The sequence below is a fragment of the Oreochromis niloticus genome, linkage group LG2 (genome assembly GCF_001858045.2).
Source record: "Oreochromis niloticus isolate F11D_XX linkage group LG2, O_niloticus_UMD_NMBU, whole genome shotgun sequence".
Lineage (NCBI taxonomy): Eukaryota > Metazoa > Chordata > Actinopteri > Cichliformes > Cichlidae > Oreochromis > Oreochromis niloticus.
In genome coordinates this window covers 11,748,833-11,771,656 of record NC_031966.2, presented here as the reverse complement: position 1 = coordinate 11,771,656, position 22,824 = coordinate 11,748,833, and the positions used below count along the sequence as shown (strand labels likewise).

The window sequence follows — 22,824 nt, the reverse complement described above, 5'->3', positions numbered from 1 at the left end:
TTTTCTTTGGGAAAGAAATCGTGGAAATTATCGGTTATTATTCTTTTTGTAGTATACGATTCTTGAACAATTTTGAAAAACCATATTTTGTCTCGGGGGTTTGAAAAGGGCGATGATTTCAGCACCACGGACAGCACCGCAACGTTTCAGAATTCGTTCTTTCCGATTGACTTTTGGGGAAAAAACAAGAATGGGGGAAAGTAATCCGGCCTTTAGTTTGATTTGTGAAATCAGGATGTTTCTTTAAAACAAACAAACAAACAAACAAACAAACAAACAAACAAAAAAACAGAATCTTTCTACAAGAAACTAACTCTTATTTGAAGGCAATGTTTAAATTCGGGGGAAATATTGTATACGAACTTGAAATTAGACTACACTAAAAGACAAAAATTAATTATTTTTTAAGAAATGAAACTCAAATCAGGTCTATTTTTAAGATGGTAAATAAGGAGTTAAACAAACTGGCTGACACTTTTTCTTCTATTAAAAAAAATAAATCCGTCGAGTCCAGTTTTCTGACTCAAGGCACAATTTGAGATTAATTGCTACCAGATTTTAGGTGAGATCAAAAATAATACAGAGATCCGTTTGTTGAACACAGAATTCGTTTCATGTATAAGCCAGAGACTCCATCGAGGTAAATGGTTTAATTTAGACTCAATCTTTATGAAGTCAAACATAAAAAGGCACTCTAATCAAAAAATCAGGACCTTAATAGGCACATCTTTGAATTTAAGGCCAAATAAATGTTCGGAGTCGTTATTCTCGGTTTATTCTGACCCAACTTGAGTATTATTTTAGTATCAGCTGAAAACATCATTAGGCTACAAACGGTTGTTTTGTGTTTTATCAGTAGAAATTTATGGTGCTGTCATAAAAACGCACATGGAAAAAAAGATTTCTACTCTCACTGGGCTATGATATTATTTGATAGTTCATCAATAGGAAGCCACATTTTGAACATTTTAAACAATTTCTATGTAAATCTTTAAATAACACTCGAAAATTGGTTACGGTCAGCCTTTTTGTTCTTGGAGTCACACGACACATAAAAAGGACAACAACAACAACAACAACAACAACAAAACGCTGTGATTACAGGTGAAATGACTGAGCATAATATTTGTCCGTTTATTCAGGATTCCAAACCTGAAGAGTTTCGCTTTGTGACACTTTTAACAAACTGGCATCTTACTAAATGTAAATTTTAAAGCATTTATTTAATTTTCTTCTGTATTTTTATTGCAAAAAGACCAGACAGAAGCAGGGCGTTAATGTATAACATTTTATTTATAAACATACAGTATGCTATAAATGCAAACGCATTTAAACATCAAATTAATCTATATTTCGCATAGTGCTCAGGTGAATATTACAATAAATACAGAACAGACGTAAAAGGTTCCATTCCCCAACTATCCTGCGATAAGAAGACCGTCTGAATATAGAGCTCCGTCTCAAAGATCCCGCTATAAGAGACTCGGCTTGAGAATTATTCGTTAACTAAATGAAGAAAAAAAAAATACACAATCATAACAGAAGTTTAAAAATACTGTAGATCAAAGAGATGACCCCGGAGGGGAAGCTTGGCTATAGGACACAGTTCAGGAGGAGAAAAAGGAGGCTGTTTGCTAGTTTGCTTTCATACAGCAAATCATTTGGTTTTAGGCTTAAACGTGCACTTTTTTTCATTACATCCACAACACATAACAGGAAGAGCTCTTCTCATACACCTTAAAAAAGAAGCAAGTGACTGAAAATGTGCAGCCAGCGCCACAAATCTTTAGCTTTCATCCAACCAAATATTGCACAGGTGCAGCTGCTGCTGGTATATGTTTATAGTATTTTTGCTCTTTACCTAGTAATAACGTGTATTAATGATTTTTTTTTTTAATTTTCAATGTATAAATGAATTCTATCATTGAGCCATTATCAAAATTACCTCAATTAAAAGCATAGAGAAGTCTATATCACTCTAGAATAAAACATTCAAATTAAATGAAATTTTCCCCTGCAGTATACATACTCTGTCTTTTACCAAGTAGACATCACACGCTTTATTTCATTTTATTCCAGTCTTTGCATTTTTTATAGCACTGCAAACCACAGAGGAAGGGAGGTGGGGGAATTATGAAATCAAATTTGAGTGAAAATAAACAGTACTTATCAACTAAAATAAAGCGTGATGTGAGGGAGGGCTGCAGCCTTCTTGTCTGCAGTTTAAAATTTGGCCAGATCCCTCCAAAAAAATAAAATAAAAACAACATAAAATAAAGGAGAAATAAAACACCACCATACAGCTGGTGTTTTTTCCTGCATCACCTTGCTTTCCTAAGGCACATTGAAGTCTTGACTTTCCAAGCTGATAGATTGGAAGAGGAACAACCTGCTGTGACCCAAAAGCACAAAACCAGCTTTTAAGTCCTGTTATTGCCCTAATGATGAACCTACATCCATACTATGTCTTTATAATCGAAGCTAATTTTATTCTGTACAGAAAAAGAGACACTGGAGGTCACTGCAAGGGCCAAAGGATAAAAAAATAGTGGCTTGCTCTATATTGTATTTGAGTCTAAATAGTCACCTTTATTGCACTTTCTATATCTGTTTGCTTTAATTTATCACTTAATTGAAGGAGGATATATTTATTAATGTGTTTCGGATTAAACCTAGGGTCTCTGTCTGCCTAGCTGCCTTACCACATAACCTATATTCTTTCCAGTTTTTGGATGCTTATCCCTCCAAATTAAGAAAATCTCTCTTAAATGATAAAAAGTGATATAATATACTGGCAATAATTCACATTTTGAACACCTTGTTTGCTTTTTGTGTGTTCATTCAGACAGTACAGGGCATCAACATAGTCTACCTGTGTTTGAAGCATCTGCAGATGTGTTTTCTTTTCAACATGGCTGCCGCCTCAGAGCAGTCTTTTTTTTCTCGCTGCTGCATGATGAAACACAGTCTGTGGTGGCATGAGGACCAATCAAATCCAGATTTCACTCATGCATCAGATGACACACATATGAAGATTTTTTTTTTCCACATTTGGGCCACATGATGAATCTTGAATGGTTATCGAACTGCAGAGGATGCAAAGATTCTGACACGCTGCGAAGGACGTGATTTGCAGATAATCAGGTTAAAACAGGGATGGGGGGTTCTTCCTTTGAACCTTGTGTTTGTCAGTCGAGCGTCACAATGTGGTTGGCTGTCCGGCAGCTTGATAGGAAAGGAAAAGAGGGGAAAGAGAATCAAATTGACAATTTTTATAAACCACAATTGTTTTTCTGGGACTTAATGTTCAAGGACATGGAGCTTTAATGAAAGAAGACCTTCTTAATTTGAGATAAAGACTCAGGAGTCTTCTGATAGAGGCTCTGATTTGATTTTGCGGTTTACTGATCCCCGAATGATAACGACTGTTGAGAGGTTACTGAAACACGAGCTGTGTTGTTTTAAAAAGTTTTGCTGTTGTGCAGTAAAGGTGAAAGGGACAAAGTTACTGTCTTTCTCTTCTGAGTGCAACAACCCCATTTCCTCCTCCTGCCCGTTTCAGCTTCACTGCATCTGGCGCATTTATATTAAGCTGCGCTGGTGAGGATTTTCATATTAAATACACTTGTCCTATCAGCCTCACAGTTAGGCTGCAATAAAGAGTCTAAGTTTTGAAACACACTGAAAAGTTTTAGCAGAAAATAGTGTCAAGTTTACTTTGAAAACAATAAATCAAAATAAATTTGGTTTGTTTTTCTACCTGGTTCATGAGAGCCGTATTTACTGCTGCTGCTCACATTATTAAAATCTGCATTTATTCATCATTGAAAATAAGACATATGGCCAACATTAGCAAACAATAAGGCAGAAGAATACCTTCCCCTTTTTTTTCTAATTTTATACAAAGATTAAACTTTCTGTTTTGTGAGGGTGATGTAAACAGAGAGTTATTTATTTCTGGTTATTTTTAGTTATTTATGGTGGTTTATTTCTTCTGTACACCCTGACCACAGATGTAAACATTCCTTGGGAATGTTCCATTCTCCCAGGGATACATAGATATAATGAAGGGGGAGACAGTGGAGGAAGACACAGGAGAGGGTTCAGGAGGACTCACAGCGGGAGCGGATGTAGCACTGGTGGCAGTTGAGGAGGCCGTTTCTTATTCGGACATCCGTCCCTGTGGTTGTGTCACCTAACTGTCCTTTACACACTCCACACTGAAGAGAGAGACAGAGGGAAATTGCAAATGTTATTACCAACTGTTGTATCTTAAAGGAGAAGCCTGGTGTTCCCCTAAGTGTTTCTAAGAGTCAACAAATCCCATGAAAGACTTCATTAAATCTGTTTGGCTTTCAAACCCTTTCTTTGGTATTGAGCCTCAAACCAATTATTTCTACTAAAGGTGGACACTTTTAAAGACAGATCACATACAGATGGGTGACTGATTATTATTAAATCCTTTATTTATACAGGCTGTCCTTTTCCAAGTTCAGGCTGAATACTGGATACAGCTCATTTTAAAATGTCCTGTGACCTGTCATTGTAAGTGCTGTACATACATGTAATCAAAGAGCAGAGGTAACCAGGCAGTGTTTGAAGCAAAGCCTTGTAGAGCCTCATCGATTCAACTGACACTCTTACACGTGTTTGATGATTTAAAAATCGTTTGCACTTGACCTGACCTGAAATATTTGTAGACTATTGTCTGAAGTAAAAAATGAACAAAAACAACAATAATTTAACCACTCTTATCTTTTAACACTGCTGTTCATTTTATCTAATCTAATCTGGATAATACACAAAACAGAGAATGACAAACAAGAGCACTCTCTCTTTCATCAACCTTAAAACAGTGGATGTGGAAATAGAGGCTGAGGGTCTCTATGATCATGGCGGCCCCTTTCCCTAATGGCTGACCACAGCTGGAACACAGCTTCTTCCCACTGACAGACCTATAGGAGAGAGAGAGAGAAGTAGGAAGATGAATAGAAGGAAAATCACCAATATTAAACACTCATCTGTGTAATTATCGCCAGTTAAGCTACTTTGACAATAAAAAAGGAACCAGTTAATAACCAGTTTATTTTTTAATGTTGTTTTCATTCTGGAAAATTAGAAAAGACAGAAAGAAATAATAATTCTCAAAGCATAAATATCCTCATCAGAAGACCAGATTCTATCTTTATTTCAATCAAAGGGTGAAGAAAGTGTAGTAGTGAAGTATATTCCACTCTTATGTTTTGTGGTGCTCTTTTTGACCCCTGCTAACTTGTGAGTCTGTATATTTAAAATATTGAAAATTCATCGACTAGTATGCTGACTTAGCTCCTGGGGAAAAGCTAATATTTCAGGGGTTTTGGTGTAGCCAAGAGATCCAGACTCTCTGTTCCTTCTATCAGTCACTGTCTTTGAATGGAAACACATTTGAAAAAACAACATTATCATCAGACAGTAGATGTGTTTTCAGCAAATGCATCCCCTCTTTTGATCTCTACGAGGACTGCTCACCTGTGTGTAACTTAAGCCTGCTCAAACACGATTTGCCAATAAAACTGCAAACAGAAACCAGAAAGCCAGAAGTCTTATTCATTCCCTATAGATTCTGCAGGCAGTTATCTGTGGCAGAGATTCATGTACGTGCTGTCTTGTGCTTTCACTGATGTTCAGCAGAGACTGTTTGCTGACATCATGGTATACATGTATTCTTTTGGTCTCCTCTGCGTGCTGTTAATTGCATTTTAAAAACATGTTAACTGAAAGAAAAACTAATTTCTTAAAGCTGGATAATGGATCATTTGGCGCAGTTTATGTGAATGTGTTCATTGCACGACGATGAAACATAAAAAACAAAACTACATAAAATTAATGAATAAACTGCTACTTCTCCTCGACTCCACCATTCTTTGGTTCTATTCAAATTCCATACAGGTTAGAGGGTAAATGCTGCTGGTACATGTTATGAGCTGGGTGGAGAAATGCAAGCAGCAAAGCAGAAAATGACAATGCAGAAATGAATCACAAGCTCCCTTTCCTCCATGTGGGCCATTGGTGATGCAATACCTGTTGGGTGCTGGAGGCAGTGCGTCAGAGGATGGTGGGCATGCTGCAGGGTTTTTTGATGAGCTGCGGCCCATGTTATTATCAATAGGGCCACTCCTGGAAATGGACAGCAACATGCAACATGACGATGACTCGCAGTTACAGCGACACTATTGGCTGTCAGAGTCAGACACAAGCCAATCCAAGACAGAACAACAGTCAGATCTGCTCAGTGATGTTTGGATAGATCCAGCATTACTTCATCCATTAAAATGTATTGTTATGTGTTACTATAGTATATGATTCTCCTGATAAGGTTTATAACACTTCGGTCATGGCAAACAATAACGCTGCTTCAAGTGCTGGAAGACTATGAAGCAAAATGCAGGTATAAGATGCCACCTGGTGGCCAAACAGCTTAACAGGAGCTTTTACTCCAACACAATAGAAACCTGCTGGTTTCTGGTGTGATTATTTAAAATATGCATTTATAACATAGACAATACATATATATATATATATTTTAAAAAGCGGAAAATTTCATATTTTTTTTTAAACTAAACACAATGGACTTGAGAGAATAAAATAATGTTAAAGAATCACACTGCAACATGAACACATGGTATATTTGGAGACTGTATGTGTCAGGAAAAGAAACTGCATTAATATGCATGCATGCTTCTAACCCACCTCTATTTAGAAGAGGAAAACAAATGGAAGTTATTAGTGAATAATATTCAGGAACTGTGGCAGAAGCTACACTGAAGCCTTGTTCTCTCTCACACACCTTCGTCCTCCTGGAGGTTTGCTGCCGTCTGCTGGGAGTTCTTGTTGTTTCTTGACTGGAGTTGAAGACTTGGCCAGCACTGGAGGAAGCTTTTGGCCATTCTGTAGGCTGTGACCAAATTTCTCCGCCTGACTGCTGCTCTGACTCATTGAGCTGATGACAGCAGAGGGAGAAATGTGTTGAAATGATTGGTCAACTGTCAAAAATACACAGAATTCAGACAAAGACACAAAACAAAATACTGTCATGGCCATAGGCTGCAGGATTTGTTTCATCACACAGAAACAGGCCGATCAGTCTCACTGATCTCATTTTATCATTTAGTAGTTCATCATTTTAACCTGAGAGCAGTTCTATTCTAAGCTGATTTACCTTTACCTAAAGTATCAAAATCAAAAGTGGCTCTCAATTTAAAACTGAACCTTTTAACTCATCTGCAAAAAACAAAACAAAGAACGCCCTCCTATGCATGACCAAATATAGAGCAGTATTTTAACATTTAAGCCTCATTAAGTGCTACTGTGGATTAAGAATTTATTATTTGAAAAACAATGGAACATTTACTCAATGGCGACACCTTAACTAACCTTCTGCCTGTTTTCATGCTGTCATCAGCGGTGCTGATGTCACTAGTCCGGTCATTTTCTCTCCGTTTCAGATCCACGCTCTCTGTGCTCTCCCTCTGTGTCAGCAAGTAAAAAACAGCAAATTGTTAGCTGAACAGCCTCGATGTCCTCTTAAGTGACTTTCAAAAATAACTTGAGCCAGTTAAAAGTAATGAATTTAGCAATAATCCCAATGAATAGACAGCAACTCATAAGGAACTGAACCTTCTAACAAGTATTGTCTGTTGTACTGATATGTCTTTAATTTAGAAAGCTCCACAGACTAATTAAATTACATAAGCTTGCAAACTTAGTGTGGTATGCATGATAGACTATCAGAGTTTTTTCTTAGCCTTTTCTACTTATTGCATATGCTATTAAAATCCAATGAAATGCTCTCTATGTGGTTGTGGCATGTTTACAGCCACATATGATCAAGCCCAAATTTAATAATGTAATTTTGTGCATGCATCAAGGAGCCATCATTATGTCATCATAATGTTAGCATTTGTAGAGCTACTCCAAAAACAAATGAAAACACTTTATTAACAAAACAAAACAAAAAACATGTCACACGCAGGGGTTCTGGCCACTGTTCATATGAGGGTGAATTTATACAGTGCGACAGTACACAGCTCATATTATGATCAATGCGCTATTCACCGACTGCCTCTCCAGCAGTTCCTGTTTACGTTCCCAGTCAGCCAGAGAACGAACGATAGTGTCCTGAGGATCAGCTGAGATGGAGGAGAGTTCACCTCGACTGGGGGAGGGCAGGGCGGAAGAGTGGGGCGTCAGAGGCGTCACGGTTTCCTCCAGTATCCGACGCTCCTGTTGTAATATGAACATAGATTAATTTTAAACCATAAATTCACACACACATATTACAGTTCAGTTGATATTGTTAGGCAGAAAAACCCATCACAGGTGCTGTCAAGCAAAAAACACCCCCACACACCTCCTCGTGGTACTTCCTCTCCTCCTCTGCCACCTCCTTCTGTGCTTTCTCCCACTCCTCCTTCAGTTTCTCCTGCTCACGCTGGTACTTCTCCTGTTACCATGGCAACACAACACATGACATGCAGCACAGCAAAGAGGAAGACTAAACTGTCTGCAGTTGGAAAACAAAGACAATGCGCAGACATATCCGACATCAACAGAGTACTGAGAGACTTTTCAAACGACCAACCAAATGCTAAAAATTCTCTGCTTGTGATAATGTTTTAACTTGGTCCAAGAAGGCAGAGAGCTGCAATAACGGGCACACGCTACAAGATTTCCATGCAGAATACCCTCATTATGCACTTTAATTATATGAATGTTGATGTATAGACATATGTGAAGGGAAATTTCGCTTCCTATCCACTGTTATGCCTAAAAACGTGTTCAGATTTTATATCTGCTTGTTAGGAATAAAAAGCAAACAAAGGAGACCAAAAGCAGGCAGTGCAGACAAAAGCAGAAAGCATATCATGCAGAAGCTCTCAAACAGTGGGTTCCTACACAATTTTCAAAACTCCACTTAAATGTTCTTGAGTTTGGAGTATGGTTTATAACTGCCTATATCCAGTAAAGGCAGAAAAAACACAAAGGTATTTTCTCAGATTACCTTTTTAACCTTTTAGACTTGTGTAAGAACCCCAAAAAGAAGGCAACATTTAAAGATCAGATATTCAAAAAGAGGAAATTTAAGCAAGACAGAGAGCAGATCAAGACAACACAGACACAGGGAGGCTAGAAGGAAGTAATGAGTACACTGATGCACCAAACATTCATCCATTTCAGCGCATCTCATCTCAAACCATCCTGCAACAACTGGAAAGAAGGGAAAAAACATTTGATCACTGCTTCATCTTTTTTCAAGATAACACTGTAGATGAGCTTGATAAATAATGGACACTGCAACTCCATTAAATGTTGACAAGTGTGTGGACTTGAGATGCACCTGTTATAAATCGAGGAGAGAGAGGGTGACTTGGGCAGCAGCAACAGCAGCAGCTTTGGACAGAGTCCTTGCCTCTGTCTGTGGCTTGAGATTGAGACAGTGAGGGAATAAAACCAAAACAGAGGTTCTTCCACTGCACAAAATTGGCACTGGTTAAAGTGTGCACAGACGCAGCTTGGGGGGGGGGTGGGGGTGAGTTTGCCCTTACAGGAGGATGTGTTCAATACAAAACAAATATGGAGGCAAGCTTTGCGAGCAGCAATGAAATGTGGTTAATACATCCGACTGTAAGCGGAGCAAGTCAGTGACTGTGCAGCTGTGCAGCAGCGTGGTCTGGATTCATGTTTAGTTCCAGTTACAAAAAAAAAAGCTTTCCAGAAAATTACATTAAAAATAATCTTTAATAGCAAAATTCAGTAATAACACCTGCTTTCCACACTCGCTGCAATTTTTTTATTTATTTATTTTTTTAAATCACCTCATTTGTAGCAATGAGTCTGAGGTCTCACAATTAAATCCTCGAGGGCCGAGACTGACCACAACCTGCCTGTCTTTCCACAAAACTGGTTTGTGCTGCTAAAACCCAATATATGTCATTATAGCACACTGTAGGTGTGTTGTTCTCTATAAGAAATCTAACCCCTAACTTTGCAGCCTCATGCACCATGCTTAACTCTTTTAGGTATACTGTGTACCTGCAGCATGCGCTCCTGCTCTTGCTGCCACCTTTCCTGACGCTTTCGCTCCTCATCCGGGTCCCAAGACCAGCGGTCTCCCCGCTTGGCCTGGGGTAACACCGGAACTGACACCTGATAGACCCCAACACACACACACCCACACACACATATCACCATATACAAATATCCATGCACACATTCACATCCAACCACAACCCATTCACGCACAGATCAACACCAAAGTGCACACACATCCACCACAAAAAAAAAAGTAGAAGAAGAGAAGGGAGGAGACAGAAATAGTTGGTCTACCACAACAGCACTACTCCAATGCTAGCCAAAGGACTCCTACTAAGGAGAGAAGAGACAGAGAAAGAGATAGATGAGCTTAAATGAAATTTAAAAAAAGCAGTCTCAGCCATCGACTAGAGCATCATCATCTGGCATGCTATATAAACAGCTTTGTGTGTCCTATAATAATTAGCTGAGGCACCTAAAATATGACAATATGTGAGCATTTAATAATAAAACTGAAAGATTCACATGCACTCATATTATTGGTTTTCTTGCTTTGCGTTTCTGTTAAAGTCTAAAACACCTTTTTTCACTCTTACCTGTTGTATTTTGTATATTCCCTCCCTTCCAGATAATTTTACTTTTACAACATTAAGTTAAACTACTGTTGTACCCATGGTACTGCAGGAGGGGATAAGCCAGATGAGAAGCAGTAAAAAGGGTTTTTGGGAATTTACTCACATTTCCACGGAGATCCTTTTCGGCCTCTTCTGCAGAGAAAGGAAACAGCGGTTAAAGCAAATGAGATATTTGGATACAGGGGATCAAACTAAGCCACTCTGATAATGAGAAAAAGACAACACGCCAAGTGCTGATTTCACAACCTGAGGAGTAAAATGGGGATGAAAGAAAACAAAGACAGAGCTGAGTCCACCAAGAGCTACAATCATAGTCAGTAAATTAATAATTTGTCAAAGGTTCAAAGGTTTTATTTTGTCTTTGTAGTTAGATGAATTTTGATATAAATTGAAACTTTGCCTCTTACTAGGTCAGGTTTTGTAGGGTTAACACGTGTGTGGAAAACAGCTGTAGGCCAAGAACATTATTCTTTTTGAAATTCACACTTGTTTATGTAGAAAGACTGCTATGCAAAAGGAGTCCACAACAACTTATAAATAACAGTCAAATGTTCAAATGATTAAAACAACAGATAAACCTTACACAATTAAATACATTTCTGTTAGTTACAGGCTTTAACTACAGTTCTGTGAGAATATATTTCTCCCCTACCCAACATCTGGCTTTCCCACTGCAGTGGGTACTGATTAAGGCTGATCACAACTTTAATAGAGCTCTAATACAGACCAGATGTTAGAGCTTTTGGTGGAAAAGCCCCCACAATGTGAAATACACTGAGGCAAGCATGAAACTAAAAGTTAAGCAGGTCAAAAATGTGTGTAATCTTCTTTTAATACATTGTCAAAGGTGACTTCTTCTCATTAAGATCTTCTGTAAAGCATCCTAACATGATGAGAACATCTTTTACAATAACAAGACACTGATGAGCCAGTAGTATTAAGAATGAAAAACTTCAAAACACATTTAAAACACAGAAAACATCACTGTTTGTTCACAAAAACGTTGGAAATGAAGGAATAAACAAGAGATGGGTCAGTGGTCTAGCCCTTGGAGAAACGGCAGGGAAGCCCTGTGCACCAGCACTCAAGGACAGAAATGTGATCGCCACGAGTGGAGGGAGTTTACCTTGCGGAGCGAAGAACTCCCAGCGTAATTTAGGGCTGCTGGTTGCCAGCGAAGACCTGACACTGTTTGCAAGCTCTATAGCGAAAAAAAAATAAAAAATGTGCAGGTGGAAGGAAAAGAGGGAATTAGGGGAGAAAGGGAAAGAAAGGAGGAAACAATAAGGGATAGATGTCAAAACCAGGAGGTGGAGAGGGTGCAGATCGCAGCATTCCTCCTGTGATACTGACTGATAAGTGGAAACTGGAAAACTGGTATAAGAAACCAAAAATAAAAATTTTAAAAAACCCCTTAAAGAGTAACACTTTTTCCCCACATAAAAAATTATTCCAGTTTGGTTATACAAATTATCAATAAAAACAAATAGGAAAAAAACAAAGCAAGGCAGATTTTTTTTTTTGATTGATGTTTTGTTGGACTGCATGTGCATCTCCTTTATGAAATAAAATGGAATATACTACAGCGATACGAAAAGTGAGGCGAGGCTTTGTTCTTGCTAAACAAGTCTCATCCTGATCGCAAACCTTTGAATGCCCCTTTAATCATAGCAGCAAAGCAGAGTGTCATATTGAAAGGCAAAAAGAAAAACAGGCACCAACAGGGATCTGCTGATCAAGCATAGAAAACAATAAGTATGGTAAATAAGCCAGATGTCTGGGTGTTAAACATGTACATACCTGCTTTTGTTTCCCATTGCTGGTGATAACCAGATGATCCTGGTGGAGCTGAGCTTGATGCCATCTCTGATTTCTGTAAGAGCTCCTGGGAACAGGGATCATTGGCCTGCAGGTAGATTTGAGATTATAGAATAGAATGCCTTTTATTGTCAGTATACGCATGTACAATGAGATACAGAGCATCTCCTACACAGTGCAGATATGTGGGAAAAGAAAGGGGGATGAGGTGCACAGGTCTGCAGCACTATATACACATATGAACAGTATTCAAAATTTAAAATGCAAAAATATACAAATCGGGAAAAATAAATAAATAAATGGTGTTATATATTTATAAGGAAAGTCCTTGGATTGGGGGGGTGGAACTGTGTTATGAGTGCATATGTGCATGTTATCCACTAGACATCTACTAGACAGATGGCTGATGATGAGTTTTGATATCACCTACTGGCTGATATGACTGTTTATCAACCCCAGACTGGACAAGATTAGAGAGGTCTTCACTAGATGGTTTGGGCATTTCTTGTTCTTGCTGGGCTTCTGAAAACAGACATACAAGAAGTTTAAAATCTACTAATATATTTGCACAGTGCTGAATGAACTTCAGTAACACGTGTTTGTTGTAAAAGTAACCACAAGGTGTCAGCATAGCAGCATACCACCTGCAGGTGGGTTTTGATGAGCTACAGCATTTGGCTTTTCTTCCTCTGAAGCAGCTGCTGTCTGGTCTTCAGTCTTTCCAAAGCTTTCCTGTGGCTTCTGCAGCTCCTGTAGGGGTCACATATGGATTTCTTTCTGAATGCTAAACTAAATTCTGCAGATCAAAGGGCCTATATTGTGTAAGAAGTACAAACGAAACATGAGATTTCAGACTTTAAGAGTTCAATCTCAACTAAATTTGGGCAAAATCATTGCAAGATGCAATGATATAATGCATGGCAAGGAACCGATTACAGGGCTAGTATTGAATATACGGCATTATTGAGAGAAGCAAAATACTCTGCACCCAGAAAACCGGGCTTGGAGTAAAATACCCACTAACCATGCTTCTTTAAAAGACAAAAATATGTAAATAAGTATAAAAGATCGGAATTCTCACTGATGGGAGTGAGGTGGGCCGGCTGGGTGGTGTTGACTCAGTGACTTTCTCCTCCTGGACCTCCTGAGTGTCCTCAGAAGCTATCTCTGTAACATCTTGTGTCTCCTTTGCCTTTGTTGACACTGGACTTCCCTCCCTAGAAGAGGCGTGGGTACTCTGACGGAGTGAGGTTTCTGACGAGGGAGCATCTACAGCTCCATCTACAGTGCTGTTTTTGCTTTGGGAAGGGGATGCCTGAAAATGAGGAGGCGAGTCCCTCCCTTGACTCTCAGGTGTGGTGGGAACATCGTCACTTCCAACGTCACCATTTACTCGCAGCAAACCATCCACCTAGGTAAAAAGAGAAAAGGTTTAATGTTTAATTTTCTGTGTGTACTGTTTATACCCTTTGCTTTTTAATAAGTGGCTTCAAGGTGCATTAATGTTAAGAAAGCAAGCTGAAAGATATGGCTATACCATTCAATTTTATTTATTTTGCTCTAAATCATAACATATGCAATTTCAAGGTAAGATTACAGTATTGAACCAATAATTTGTAGATAAGAAGGCACTTATTGTCCAATTTATTCTTCATTCATTACATGGATAAATATAGAAATCCTGAACAACACTGACTGCAAATAAAAATGTAAAATAAATCACGCCAAAAAACCCAGTGGCCTCATTTGTGGTCATTATGAACCTCTCTTCTCAGTTAGTAATTAGCTATTCATCCAGCTCACAAGACCACACTGCCCTCTATGAACAAGAGGCACTAATATATGTGCGAAGAGCTCCTAGTGAGCGGTAACTTAAGACACAGTGGTAAAGATGGGTGAATGCAGGCTCAGTCTGCCCCCCTCTGCCTCCACCTTCTCATCCCTCTCCTTGCAGCCTGTGTGGGCTCTCTTTGTCCGCCGGGAGCCCACTTCACATTGAGAGGGTCCTACTTGTCAACTTCTTAAGTGAATAGGGAACAGAGGGCTCCATTGAAACCCAGGCTTTGCTCAGACTCCTGACAAGGAATTCCAGAAAAGTGCTTTGTTCCATTTGGTCTGATAATAATCTTACCCTCCCTCTTCTCCACACCAAAACATAAGATCTCATCATGAAAATTCCCATTTGCAATTTCTTTTCTAGAAGAAAAGGAAATGGATCCCGTTGAGAGTACTTCTAGCTAAATTGAAACATTACATGCTTCTTCAGGGAGGGGATGTCTTACATTTTCCTACAAACCAGCCGGCTCATCACCATGGCAGTTCTGTGGTATTCTAATGTAAATGCCAAGAGACCCGGAGAGGAATTTACCCACAAGGAGGGAAACCGACACTTGCAAGTAACCACATTTGAAATGGTCAAGGCCTTAATCACCGTTAGACTAACAAGATCTTATCTTCTTTTTTGTATATAGGAATAAAGCTTTAGAATCACTGTGTACACAACCTGAACAAGAAGCACCATACTGTATATCCACAGCAGCCCTGAAGTTTCCTGTGACAATACCTGAAGGCAAATGTTCAAAGCAGCTGGATCATCAGCTGCTTAGTGCATAGTCATAGTCCAATATGTTCATGTACATGTTCGATGAAAAGACACTAAGAAAGTGGGTGTCATATGTGCTTCCTTCTTCATTCTATACCCAGGCAGCATCCTAGCCTAAACCAAACTGGGTATATCTAATAGTGAGAACAGATCACACATGAATGGGATTATTTCCTGCTGTGCCCTACATGTGAGAGAGGGTAACATCGGCCAATGTCTTGGACTGATTCTCCTGATATTGTTCATATTGTTCATAGACTACTATGAACATTTTAATTCTTGTTATCTTAGGCCTTAATCTTAAATGTTTTCATTGTGGTGTAATGAAAAAAATATACTGGATCTGACATCTGTGTTCTCACATTCAGATATATCTAGGTAAGTCAATATCTGACCTCCTTGCCTGAGTCAGTCTTACCTTGTTGTTCCAAGTTTCACCTCCTGCAGGTCGGGCCTGGAAATAAGGCTTGGGCATCAGCAAAGGCACCGGTTTGGGTGACAGGGCTCGGGTTGATGGCGGTTCAGAGGAACGAGAGCGTATCTGAGACCGCTGGTGTGAGGACGGTTCTTTGGGAAACTCCTCGATTCGTGCCTCAAATGTAGAAGTAAACTTTGGAGTTGGGGCAGACTGCTGGCGCAGATACCTCATGGGCCCGTTGAAGTCAGAATCGAAAGGGTCTGGTGTCGTGGGAGAGGCTGACAGGGAGAGGGAGAGTGGGAAAGGTGAGGTGGGGAAGGAGGGGTCAGCGGATATGCTGCGGTCCAACAACTTTGGCAGCTGCAGGCGTTCAAGGACTGCTTCGCTTATGGAGAAACGCTGGGCGTAACGTTGGAGAATGGCAGTCGCCTCCTCAGGAGTTTTGGCTTTCCTATATGCCTGCCGTAGCTCCTCCTCACGACGCTCCCTTAGAAAGAAGAGAAAGCATAAGAGAGGTAAAGTAGTCAAGCTTTGTCTAAAAAGACAGATACAGAAATCAGTTGTAATTGTTACCAAAGACTGACTGGTTGCTATCAAACTCAAGAAACCTTTTTTTTTCTTCACTGCAAAAGATCAGTTTCTTCTAGTCCTTTCACAATCACTCGCACAATCTGCTCTTCCTTTTATTTTCTGAAGGAGACCTATTTAAAGTGAACTCCAGGAGGAGCTGCATTCACCTTTGTGCCCGCTGACAGCAATGACAGGGGACATAAAATTATCTTCTTTGAGAATGACCCATTTTTTCTTGACTTCTGATATCATACTGTGCAAAGAGCTATTGGCTTTCTGTAGAACACTCATTAAAGCAGTTCTCAGTAGGTTGTTGTGGATGTAACTTACTTGTCCTCTACTATCTCCCTATAGGTCTTGATGCTTCTTCTCCTCTGAGAGGTATAGGTGTCTCCTGACATCAGGCGCTCCATCATCTTCCTTTCCTCCTCCTTTTTGATCAGGTCCTGGGAAATACTCCTCCTCCGATTTTTCCATCGGGCCAGGTCCTGACACCCATACAGACAGATTCAATGTATGTCCTGGTTCAGCAGCACTTTGAGCTCCCTGTTATTTTACTGGGGCACAGCTAAAATTACTTTAGAAGGAGCTTGTATAACAGGCCACAGGCAGTAAAACTATAGCAGTTAAAAAGAAATAATGAAAGTAATGCAAAGATGTCACAAAATTGCATACAAATAAATGTCAGTCCCATAAAATAAAGACCCAAAGATATAGAGTGAGCGACCTAATGCCTGAGACACTCACATCCTGCCAGTGGTCGTCCTCTTCCTTCATTTTGTTGTACTGGTTATGCATCCGCTCATGACGCACCTGACTGTGCGGCTGTAACGCGGCTTCTTCCTCACCACGCATGTCGATCATACTCACACTCCTGGGGGCAAGGGGAAAAAAACAGGCAGTAATTATTTAAATCAAATTGGGCTTATTAGCTATACTACTAGTGACTCTATAGTACATGATGTACTACTACTGTAATGGGGTTTTCTTTTTGTCACTGGAACACAATATCAAACCCCCCCCCCCCAAAAAACACAGCTTTGACATATTCTATACTTTCAATGCAACTTTGAAGTAGTAACACGTTTAATGTTGAATAAAAGCTACTTTTGGCTGCTCACTTAATCATAAGAGGTCACCATAGCAAGTAGGCCTACACGTTTGATCTGGCAGATTTCTTTTTACACCAGATGCCCTTCCTGAAGCAACCCAAAAGGGATTTCTCTCTCTTCCCATAAAACTGGGATTTTTCTTTGCTTATAAGGCGAGCGTGTAATCCATTATACTACCGGAGCCACTGAAATGGTTAATGTCAAATAAACACAGAAAATTAGCTTCACCGTGTATACCATGGAACAGTCCAAACAGAATGTATCAAACAAACCACATCATTCACAAACGACGTCAATTTATCATAATGAGGAAAGGTAAATAAACTGGTGCCAGTGTCTCAGAGAGATACCAAAAATAAAATCATCGCTCCATGGAAACATGTTTTTAAAGGAAACCTCATGCTCGCTTAGTAAGTACTAAGATTTTATCCAGCCCATCGTTCCCTCAGAAGATCAAACAAAAATTTCTGCCTCTTTGCTCTTTTGATGGATTCTGAACGGTTTCAAAACACATTTAAATACATTTAATATCAGTTTCAATGTGAGTTAATCGGATGCAACAATCAGTATGATGTTCATACAATCATTGACTCATTAAAGACAGTTTACATTTCTCTTTACATTTGTTCTGCAATGGTGAAACAGTTTTATATTACAGATGAGACAGAAAGTACAGCTTTATTGTTAGAGGCATGCAGCAACAATGCATGTTCATCACAGAATTAGAAAGCCTAAGAGCAATGACAACTGTCTTAACTATATGAATATAGTACCTGCTAGGGATGGGTATTGAAACCCGGTTCTTGTTGAGAACCGGTTCCCACTGTTTCAATTCCTTGGAATCGTTTGCCATTTTTGCAAACGATTCCCTTATCGATTCCAGTCGCCCCGAATGACATCACCACGTTGCGGAGCGTCATTTACCTGGCAGGAAACACGGCGCCTAAGCAGCTCAAACGCTCAAAAGTTTGGTTATACTTTACGAGAATGGATGACAACGGGGCCACTTGCAATACTTGCAAAGTAGATATTTCATATAAAGGAGGAAACACTACGAATATGCAAAAGCATTTGCTCACAAAACAGGCGATAACCTTAAATGAATGTTGAGTTTTTAATTCTGCTCCGGACTCGTGAATCTCAACCCAGCAGCAGCGGTAACGTTTGCACGTCCTCTCCCGTTAATACGGCAGGTAAATAATCAACTAACAGTGCATATTATGTTAGCGCGATCTGCCTTAATACAAAACCTGCCATTACTGTGCATTTAGGTGACCATGATGAGAGAGACAGAGTCTGGCTGGCTCAGATGCTGGCAGTTCTTGCTGCAGTCTACCGTTAGCGTCTCCTTTCAGGCCAGGATAGACGACTGTCACCGAGCAGTGACTAAGTTTGTGGTTAAAGGCTTGCACCCATTTGCCACAGCAGATGCCCCCGATTTTCGGTAAGTGAATGTGTTTAATTGTAGGCAGGGACATTACTGGATATTCTTGTGTAATTGCTACATTTGTTATTGCTACAGAACAATATTTATTTTATTATTTTACATTTACATTTTTTTCCCGGGGACCCTGTGACACCCCATTGAAGAGCCGTAGGCTGTGGATCTCTTAAGATCTCACTGTTGGGTTCGTAAGGCCATGTTACTCCTAAATTTCTATCTTGTTCAAAGAGAAGATATAAAACAGTTCTAAGCTAATCGACCTTAGTGTTCTCCTTTTTAAAAATAAGAATCGATAAGAGAATCGATAAAGAATCGAATCGTTAAACAGAATCGAAAATGGAATCTGAATCGTTAAAATCTTATCAATACCCATCCCTAGTACCTGCCTATTTTTAGTACTTTGAAAATTGACCTGCTGCCAGCACATAAAAGGTATCGCTTGGCTTACAGTTATAAAAGTTACAAAAGAGTGGCACTTGGATGGTACTCACTCACAAATGCTTTTTGGATCTCAGTGAGCAGTGTGTGCATTAAAGAACATTGCAGCAGGAGAGTGTTTTCACACCAAGGGGCAACTGCACTTAAGCCATCCCCTGTCATCATGCTGCACTTTTAGCTGTTGTGTATGGGATTAAAATGACTGGGTGTTGGCAGGCTGGTAGAAATGGCTGCTTTACATGACACATGCAGCTGGCTCGCAGAAGCACTGAGGATGAGTTTAGCAAGTCCTCTCCACATCCTTGGCAGCAGGCACTTTGAATAAATTTGAGAGAAATGGATTGTTGCCAGGCAAAGGCAAAAAAGCACTAGGTTTATTGAAGCCATATTTTTTATGATAAGCCTAAGAGCCAGGGACACTGTTTGACACTGTTGAAGCACACAGCCAAAAATGTCCACCACAAATCATTTAACTGCAAGCAGGAAAATCTGCTTATTTGTGAGACATTTATGTTTTCCATGCAGAAAAAAGTTGTCACATAAGATCGCCTTGTAACAAATGCTGTCATACATCAGCACTGGCTGGCTGCACTGATTCCCACTAATACCTCCACGAAAACAGAAATCAGATAAATTACTGTCATTGCAGAAAACATTTTGGTTCTATTCCATGCTTCTTTAGATTATGTGGTGTTTAACATGTCATGTCAAAATTGCCCCAAAGATGAATTAAAGGAATGATTTATGACATTAGGGTATCAATTCCAGTAAAGTTTGAGGTTCTATGGGCCACTTCACATGATCCGTACCCTGGTAAGAGCATATGTTGGTTAAAAGACACCATAATGCAGCGGTTTTTTTTTTTTTTAAACACAAGATTGTCAATATGAAATTAATAAGGGAAAAATAGAACTTTTATAAATATAAATTGCTGTCAGTGGCGACATTTTTCTAAATTCCTTCAATTTCTGGCAGATTTCCCAACTTCCATGACCTATTTCCAACAATGAACAAATGATTTAATGACTTATTGAGCCAGCTGTATTTTGAATTGCAGAGCAGTGCCAGGCAGCTGAGCCTGTGAGTGGTAAAAAGACAACTTACTGCGGATCATCTGACACACTATCTGTGTGGCTGTATCTACAGAAGTCAGAAAGCATGGAGAGAAAGCACAATCACAAATGAACACTACACTCTGAAGAGAGAAACATCTCATCCACGCGTGCAAATATTAAAAAGCCATGTTTGCAGCTGATAATGAGTTAGTTTATGGCTACGCACCAGCTAAATTTGATTACTAATGCTTGAAACAAATGTGTGTGGTGATTTTGTGTTATGTTAGCTCCTAGGTTAAATGACAAAGCTCAAGCCGGACACAAGGGGGCAGTCTTATCCTGAACACAAATTTACTGCAGAACTAAAAGCACTGCTGGCATAAAATAAAAACAAATAAATAATAAAAAAAACCCCCACATTATATGGGCATGATCTTAGAATGCAGTTGACACTAAACTATTTAACAAAAAAAAAAAAAAAAGCACATGCATGTTTTATTAGACAGCACAAGGGTAACATCAAGGATGCGGCTGTCTTTGTGTCTGTGACCACCACTTGTAGGTTTGGCCTTAACCACAAAGGTCTTCATACAAAGCTGTCTCTGTGATGTTGGAGGGGTGTGAGAGAAAGTGTGGCCTGTGGTTTGAATCTCACAGGATGAAAAAAAAGACTAAATCAAGACCAGACAGATTGTTTGCTAAAAATGGTATTTGTCATATGGTATGTCGTAGTAAAACATCTATTTGCCATATGTTTTGGGGTAGATAGATGTGTGGCTGAGAATATCCTTTAAAGCCAGCTTTACTATAGAATTTTATTGGCACACTTGAACTACCATTGTGTGATTGCTTAAGAGTAGTTGGGCCAATCTAGATTTGGATTCAAAGATATAGACTGAAGAATTACTCATCAATTTTGGTTCAAACTGGATCAAATTTACTTCAGAATGCACTGAAGTTGTTTCCTAATTTGAAATCCCTGAACAGCTCAAAAGCTGCCAACTAAAGTCATGCACAGTTAATCAAAAAGCACATTCTCAAATGTTTCTATTTTCCCAAATTGATCAGAAACAAAAAAGCAAGGATAACAAAAGTCAACTTTTCAGACTTTCCATGCAGCCCTTTTCAACAACAGATTTTAGCTGGCACTATCTATTTGCATTCATGTAAAACAGGTAAAAAAAAGGTCATGCAGTCTTCAGATAATGACGTTCATCATTCACAGAAAAGCACTGCAGTCTCAGGTCAAGATCACATGCTGATATAGAAAATTCAAAGGGATCATGGAAATAGAAGATCCCTTCACTTTGAAGTGAATTAAGCCGTTTTAGCTTAATGCAGCAAAGTTTCATTAAATAACAGTGTAGCTGTTGGAGTGAGCTCACTTTGCTGGAAGACTGCTGTCCACCCAAGACGTGCCTTCATGTGGATCATCCCTTTCAGTCTGTGGCTTTCCCTTCTGTCGGCACGTATCCGTCGTTTCTGTTGATGCGGTTGCCATGGCAGTGGGCACAGGAAGGAAGCTAGACGGACTCAGGGCGACGATACATTTGGGTGAGGTCGGCATTTGACAAGTCTGTTTATCATCTCCTTTTGCATCTGCAGCTACCAGAGAACCAGCAACTCCTTTCCTCATTGCGACATCCTCCTGGTGTGTCACAGGTGAATGCTTCCCAGCTGTGTTGATGGGGCTCGTTCGAAACACGGAGGCGGCCGTGGCATTTGCTGCTAGAGTCGACGACTGGTGGAAGAATTCCTCTGAGCACGAGCGAGCTGGAGTACTGCAGAAAGCAAAGCAAACTAAAACGTTTTGCTGCCTGGTTATTATCCTACATCATAAGACAGCATTCCTCTGGAGAAGCCTAGTTTTTTTCAAAAAGACATAAATCTATGAAAATAGCGCATGGTCACAAATTCCTTCAGAGCAGACAAAGTCAAAGCAAAATTCACAGAACAGTCTGCTGTTTGTCATCCTGTGATGAACAGCTACTTTCTGGGAGGCTTATTATTGGACTGTAAATTCCCAGAATACATGGTAGGGAGGGAGAGACTGGCCAGCTGCCGGCAGTGAAAAGGCCAGGCTTCAGTCCCAGCCTGCTCAGGGTCAGGGAAGGAAGAAGGCCTCATTTCCTTACATCCTGAGGGTGGGTCGAATGTTCATGTTCTCTGTGAATGTTTGTTTGTGTGTGGACACATACAGCACATTCTTGTGTGCATGCATATTATATATACACAATATATATTTATTTGAGTCCATGTTTCAGTTGTGCATGCAGCTTTGTTCCTAGCATATGATTGCAGATGTGAGAGAAATAATGTGATATAACTGGAAAGCAACCACTTGTTTCTTTTGTTCTCTCTTTCACTTTGTCAAAATTCAGATTTTTTTCAATCAAGCATAGAGCACAACAGATTTCTAATACTTTAGATGTTAAACACATTTGGTTATTACTGCACAAACGACAAAAAACTGCTAAAAATGGCACTGGGTATCTGCTCTACTCAACTAATTGAGTGAGGCAGCAAAAGCTCTTAAAAAGGATGTGTCAACATTGCAAAAACCAATTAGCTGAAATTGCAAAAAATAAATAAATAAATAAATAAAAATTCTAGCCTTGGCTTTATTCAGGAAATATGCAAGATGGGGAACTCCATATC

The 22,824-nt window shown here is 39.5% G+C and overlaps 1 protein-coding gene across 12 annotated transcripts in view; it reads right to left on the bottom strand.

Moving 5' to 3' along the window:
* Nucleotides 1-1,274: 1,274 nt before the first annotated feature.
* Nucleotides 1,275-22,824, bottom strand: part of LOC100711287 (LIM and calponin homology domains-containing protein 1) — an 86,570-nt gene continuing 65,020 nt past the window's right edge. For 5 of the 12 annotated variants that reach the window (XM_013270285.3, XM_019363883.2, XM_025910043.1 and 2 more), the window contains 20 exons: nt 21,552-21,947; nt 20,216-20,251; nt 16,865-16,991; nt 16,448-16,605; nt 15,548-16,034; nt 13,609-13,938; nt 13,169-13,277; nt 12,958-13,049; nt 12,510-12,615; nt 11,836-11,910; nt 10,813-10,841; nt 10,075-10,188; nt 8,393-8,485; nt 8,098-8,265; nt 7,417-7,511; nt 6,830-6,982; nt 6,064-6,159; nt 4,847-4,955; nt 4,118-4,220; nt 1,275-3,225 (listed from right to left, as the gene is read on the bottom strand). In XM_013270285.3, coding sequence (XP_013125739.1) covers nt 3,200-3,225; nt 4,118-4,220; nt 4,847-4,955; nt 6,064-6,159; nt 6,830-6,982; nt 7,417-7,511; nt 8,098-8,265; nt 8,393-8,485; nt 10,075-10,188; nt 10,813-10,841; nt 11,836-11,910; nt 12,510-12,615; nt 12,958-13,049; nt 13,169-13,277; nt 13,609-13,938; nt 15,548-16,034; nt 16,448-16,605; nt 16,865-16,991; nt 20,216-20,251; nt 21,552-21,947 — 2,902 coding nt within the window. In that variant the 3' untranslated portion in view covers nt 1,275-3,199. The remainder of the gene's footprint in view (nt 3,226-4,117; nt 4,221-4,846; nt 4,956-6,063; nt 6,160-6,829; nt 6,983-7,416; nt 7,512-8,097; nt 8,266-8,392; nt 8,486-10,074; nt 10,189-10,812; nt 10,842-11,835; nt 11,911-12,509; nt 12,616-12,957; nt 13,050-13,168; nt 13,278-13,608; nt 13,939-15,547; nt 16,035-16,447; nt 16,606-16,864; nt 16,992-20,215; nt 20,252-21,551; nt 21,948-22,824) is intronic. The other 7 variants (XM_013270286.3, XM_019363877.2, XM_019363880.2 and 4 more) reach the window with 7 other exon arrangements.